The following is a 5345-nucleotide window of genomic DNA, read 5'->3' as shown; positions in this document are numbered from 1 at the left end:
CCTGATTAGTCACACAAGTTTTACAGATTACACCGAGTGTTCTTTACTATTGGCCCATCTCACGAGAACAACAGGAGTTATTAAAAATTAAACATGTAAACACATTATTAAATACAAGTAATATCGCAACGCAGTACGTTTCCTGATTAGTCACACAAGTTTTACAGATTACACCGAGTGTTCTTTACTATTGGCCCATCTCACGAGAACAACAGGAGTTATTAAAAATTAAACATGTAAACACATTATTAAATACAAGTAATATCGCAACGCAGTACGTTTCCTTACCGAGTTCTATGCACGTGATGCCAAGTGACCAGATGTCCACTTTCCCATCGTACTGCCCCTCGTCCATAGCGAGAATAACTTCTGGTGCCATCCAGTAAGGAGTGCCCACAAAAGAGTTTGCTGGGCACATGAGCGATGCAGCACCAAAGTCAGCTGGAAGAATTTGACAGTTTTAGTATCAGTATGGGTTAACAATCTTTAAAGTAAGTGAAGTTTACTGGTTTTAGTAGCTACCTTTTTACAAAACTAACTCAATTTTAAAATGAACAAATAAAAATTATAAAACTTTGGGATATAGAGCAATTACTGTATGGGTTGTCAAAACAAAATTGTTTTTTAAACATCTAAATTATAAATTTTAAGAAATCATATTTAATTTCATTTTCAAATAGCCGGGAGGCTACACTGGTTAATACTAACATATAAGTCATGTGACTAATTCAACAACTACACTGGTTAACACCAACGTGTAACGTAGTTGTTGAATTAGTCACACAAGCTGGTTAACACCAACGTGTAACTTGTGTGACTAATTCAATCATTACACTGGTTAACACCAACGTGTAACTTGTGTGACTAATTCAATGTGTTTTTTATTCATTTTATACTGGCACATCTTATATGGATACATCATGCAAACATTCAGTTGGTTTGAATCTAGATTCAAAACCTTCTTGATATTTTATGTAAAGCTTGCACAGACACAAACACTGTTTGTCCTTCATATACCATACAACGATGATTTTAAGATTTGGTTTAAATCTTGGTTCAGTTCACAAGAAGCCGCTTAAAGAAGAAGAGATAGCAGCAATATGCCAGGATGCCCTCGAAGGTTTGGAATATCTGCACTCTATGGGGAGAATACATAGGGATGTGAAGGCAGGAAATATCCTACTGACTGAGACAGGCACTGTAAAATTGGGTGAGCCATTTTACTTGTACGGTTTGGTGTTAATCAGTGTAGTTGTTGACTTAGTCACCTAAGTTACACGTTGGTGTTAACCAGTGTAATGATTGAATTAGTCACCTAAGTTACACGTAGGTGTTAACCAGTGTAGTTGTTGAATTAGTCACACAAGTTACACGTTGGTGTTAACCAGTGTAGTTGTTGAATTAGTCACACAAGTTACCCGTTGGTGTTAACCAGTGTAGTTGTTGAATTAGTCACACAAGTTACACGTTGGTGTTAACCAGTGTAGTTGACCTCTTATAGTGGTATAATTGTTTACGGGATGATTTATTTATTGCCCAGTAAGAAATGAATAAAAAACACACAATAAATAAATCATCCCGTAAACAATTATACCACTATAAGAGGTGCCAGTATAAAATGAATTAACCAATGCACAAGAAATACTTGAAATAAAACTTAAAATTTACATTCTTCATATATAGATAGTTAAAACTGTTGTTATAAATAACATAATTCTGAAGAGATTCCGACACCAAACACAAATACAGTTGCAATAAGTAGAAACTTCAGTGTTTAATACGGTTTAAATGATTCAATTAAGTAACCTATCATTAATACCTATTAACAGGTTCAAAAATGTCAATAATAGATATTATATAAAGTAAAAATATTGGAAGAATTATCCGAATACAAGTGGCCATTACATGGTAAAACTGGATAAAAAATAGAATCTGTTCCATTACATTACTGTGAAAATAAACTGTTCAGCTTCTAACTGAATTCTCAGAAATCTGGTCACCTTCAACCCCAGACTTCAAACAATTTACTCTACATTACAATTACAATCAGAACTCTAACTAAGTATTTTTAGGTGGGTGGATGGGGTCCAAATTTAATTATTTTTTACCCAAGTCTACATTAAGAAGAGCTGTGGAGAAACTCAACCCCACCTCCCCCTAACTGTAAAACAATAAAACAATGCAACAGCTGTGGAGTTGTATATCTTTGGTTACCCTGATAATTTGAGCCCAGATTACAATAAACAATATTTATAAAGGTTTTTTAATTATCTGACAAAAAATGCCTACAGTGTATATCAAAAGATTTTCTGCCAAATTTGTTAAATATAATTAAAAAACAAAAAGTAATATTTTATAAGTTATTTTACATTTCCCCCCTGGTATGACATATTTATCATTTTCTGTTATTTCATTCATAATCCCAAGGACCCAACTACAGTCTACAAAATACTTGTAAAAATATTTTTTTTGGCAACATGCTATATATATCTCTTACAACAAAATGAAACAAAAAACTACAAAAACCAGGAAATACAAAGAGCTCGAAACTTTTTTTACGTAACCACAAACTTTTCGTATTACATGAAAGCAGGAGAAACTATAGATGCCATAATCACTAATGTTATGGTTTTTCTTAGGAACTTCTTTGGTGTATCTTATTACATACATTTACAACGGTACCTTTATTGGAACTGTGAAAGATACAAAACTGAAAACAAAAACCTGTGTAGTGAGAGTCACATGTAATAACATAATTACATGACATCTACACTACTGCTCATGTGGACAAGGTAAAATATAAACATATATAATATATTAATTAGAAGAAACTGGACCTGTTTGTAAATGTGCCTCACACACACTTAAAAGCTTTTAATTATAACATATACAATGACTGTGCACAAGGTGCTTTTTCAAATGTTTCAAAAACAAGTGTTATAAAGTAGTTGGTATTGATATTTTCTATCTGAAAGGCACCTTACATAACTAAATCAGAGAACCTTAGGGTTAAGGTACCTTGATTTACAACTGCTGAGGGTAACCAGTTAACAGCATGCAGCTACTTTTAACCAAATAGCAAGGATCGACTGACACAGTCATAATTACTTAGACGCACAGCTGAAAGTGCAGACTGTTCAGCAACATAACACTGTTTGAACCTTCTGAACCACTAGACTATGTCCAGTCATTAAGTCACTCACACAATGATTGCCATTTCACAGATGTAACAGTTTGAACTATACATAACATTTTCTCATCATATTGTAGAAGGTTGGTATAATACACACAGGGCATATATTTAACTTATTCTTTTATAAAACAATAATCATCAAAATTCCTTTCTGACACCCCCACCCCCTGTAAAAGATACTTTTCTCCTGGTCAGCTCAAGCTACTTCGTCTCTAAACCTTGTACAGTATCATCTTTGGACGTGAATTTATAATATATATTTCATACCCACACACAGTTTATAAATTTCACACCCGCGCGCACAGTTTATAAATTTCACACCCGCGCGCACAGTTTATATACTTCACACCCACGCACACAGTTTATATACTTCATACCCACGCACACAGTTTATATACTTCACACCCACGCACACAGTTTATATATTTCACACCCACACACAGTTTATATATTTCACACCCACACACAGTTTATATATTTCACACCCACACACAGTTTATATATTTCACACCCACACAGTTTATATATTTCACACCCACGGGATATTTTTAAAGTGACTTACCTTCAATAATGTCTGATGCAGATCCTAAACAATATTCCATGATAAGCTGAAAAACAATCATAAAGAAACTATTTTAATTATTATAAACAGAATCAAACTTTCATTATTATTTCTTACATAAAGGACAGTCATCCCTAGTATTAAACTGATAGAGGGAAGGCAGCTAGTCAACAGCACCAGCCGCCAACTCTTGGGCTACTCTAACCAAATAAAGAGATTTGATTGTCACCCACAGTTTAGAGCAAGTTTTTGAAACTGAGGGACACGATAACCACTAGAACATATCCTGCCCATCATTTGCTAATTAAAACTTTTTATACTTTTTTTTTAAATTCAGAAAAGTATTAAATACGTTTTTTTAAGTCTGTAACATAATTATTGAGCTCAAACTGAAACAGTTTCCAAATAATGTGGCAGTCTTTTTTATTTTTAAGTTAGACTAGTAAAATACAAAAGTATTAATCACATTTAAAATTCTCTACAACTCAGGAAAAGGACCCTTTTCAAAACAATTTTTATTGGAACATTGGCACAAGACTCGAATTAAAATATTATCAAAACAAACTAATTTTTTCAATTGTTTTCAGTAGTTTTCTGTTTAGAAAGGTATACATGAAAAATTACAGGAAGAGAGCAACCAATATTTCAACAATGGAACAATCATTAATTTTGACAGAAATACTTCGTTGATGTACGTGTTCAATACACACACACACACACACGTGTATAGATAATTACACATCTAACCATATGATATGACCGTATAATAAGACTGACTTTAATATAAGTTGTAACTAAAGTGTCTGGAATCGATTCTGTTAACTTGTTAATTTAGTATTTTAAGTTTAAAAGGTTTTTCTTCTCACCCATGCTGTATGTTCTTTTAAATAACATCCTTTGTAGTCTATTGTATTCTTGTGCTTCACTTGCCGTAGAAATTTCACCTCTTTGATAATATCTTGCCATTTCTGTATGAAGATAATCAAAAAAGCACCAAAAACAAAATGAGAACAACCAAAAAGTAACAGCTAGTAAAATTTAAAAAATCTATACTCTAACCTTGACCTCTATCTGATATTCGTAACAAGATAACTTTTCCACTTTCATCCTAATATCAATATTTTTCTACCGTTTTACAAATTCCTCATGTACTAGTCTCATTCTGTGAGAGGACATTAACCATGTAGTCATGCCTCACGCCCTCTACTGACAGAATCTCTACGTCAATCATCTTCCGTTGTCTAATACTAACTTTTTTTAACATCCACCTTGTAATGCACAACCTTTTACAATCATATTTACTCACATATATACCAACCACTGGGAAGGAAGGCAGGAATAGTTATAGTAGAAGTAAGTACCCTAAAGTTAGTATCTTCACGGTAAAATGGAGGTGGTATTAACACACCAGGTGTCTTGTGATCTGTCGAGTGGTCGTACTGCTGGCCACACGATAACACACCGGGTGTCTTGTGATCTGTCGAGTAGTCCTACTGCTGGCCTCACGATAACACACTGGGTGTATAGTGATCTGTCGAGTAGTCCTACTGCTGGCCTCATGATAACACACTGGGTGTATAGTGATCTGTT

General features: G+C 33.8%; 2 protein-coding genes across 2 annotated transcripts in view; both read right to left on the bottom strand.

The window, feature by feature from the left end:
* Nucleotides 1–489, bottom strand: part of LOC106476841 (serine/threonine-protein kinase Tao-like) — a gene marked incomplete at its 3' end in the record, with an annotated part of 5475 nt that extends 4986 nt beyond the window's left edge. Inside the window, exon 1 of the mRNA XM_013937461.2 lies at nucleotides 289–489. Within this exon, the coding sequence (XP_013792915.1) occupies nucleotides 289–418 (130 nt within the window). The remainder of the gene's footprint in view (nucleotides 1–288) is intronic.
* A 3244-nt stretch (nucleotides 490–3733) lies between these two features.
* LOC106476842 (serine/threonine-protein kinase TAO3-like) overlaps nucleotides 3734–5345 on the bottom strand; it is a 5119-nt gene continuing 3507 nt past the window's right edge. The window contains exons 3-4 of the mRNA XM_013937462.2: nucleotides 4622–4723; nucleotides 3734–3801 (exon numbers count right to left, since the gene is read on the bottom strand). Coding sequence (XP_013792916.1) covers nucleotides 3742–3801; nucleotides 4622–4723 — 162 coding nt within the window. The 3' untranslated portion in view covers nucleotides 3734–3741. The remainder of the gene's footprint in view (nucleotides 3802–4621; nucleotides 4724–5345) is intronic.

Source organism: Limulus polyphemus, unplaced genomic scaffold (genome assembly GCF_000517525.1).
Source record: "Limulus polyphemus unplaced genomic scaffold, Limulus_polyphemus-2.1.2 Scaffold11793, whole genome shotgun sequence".
Lineage (NCBI taxonomy): Eukaryota > Metazoa > Arthropoda > Merostomata > Xiphosura > Limulidae > Limulus > Limulus polyphemus.
The sequence above is the reverse complement of the archived record's forward strand: the minus strand, read 5'-3'. Positions and strand labels throughout refer to the sequence as shown.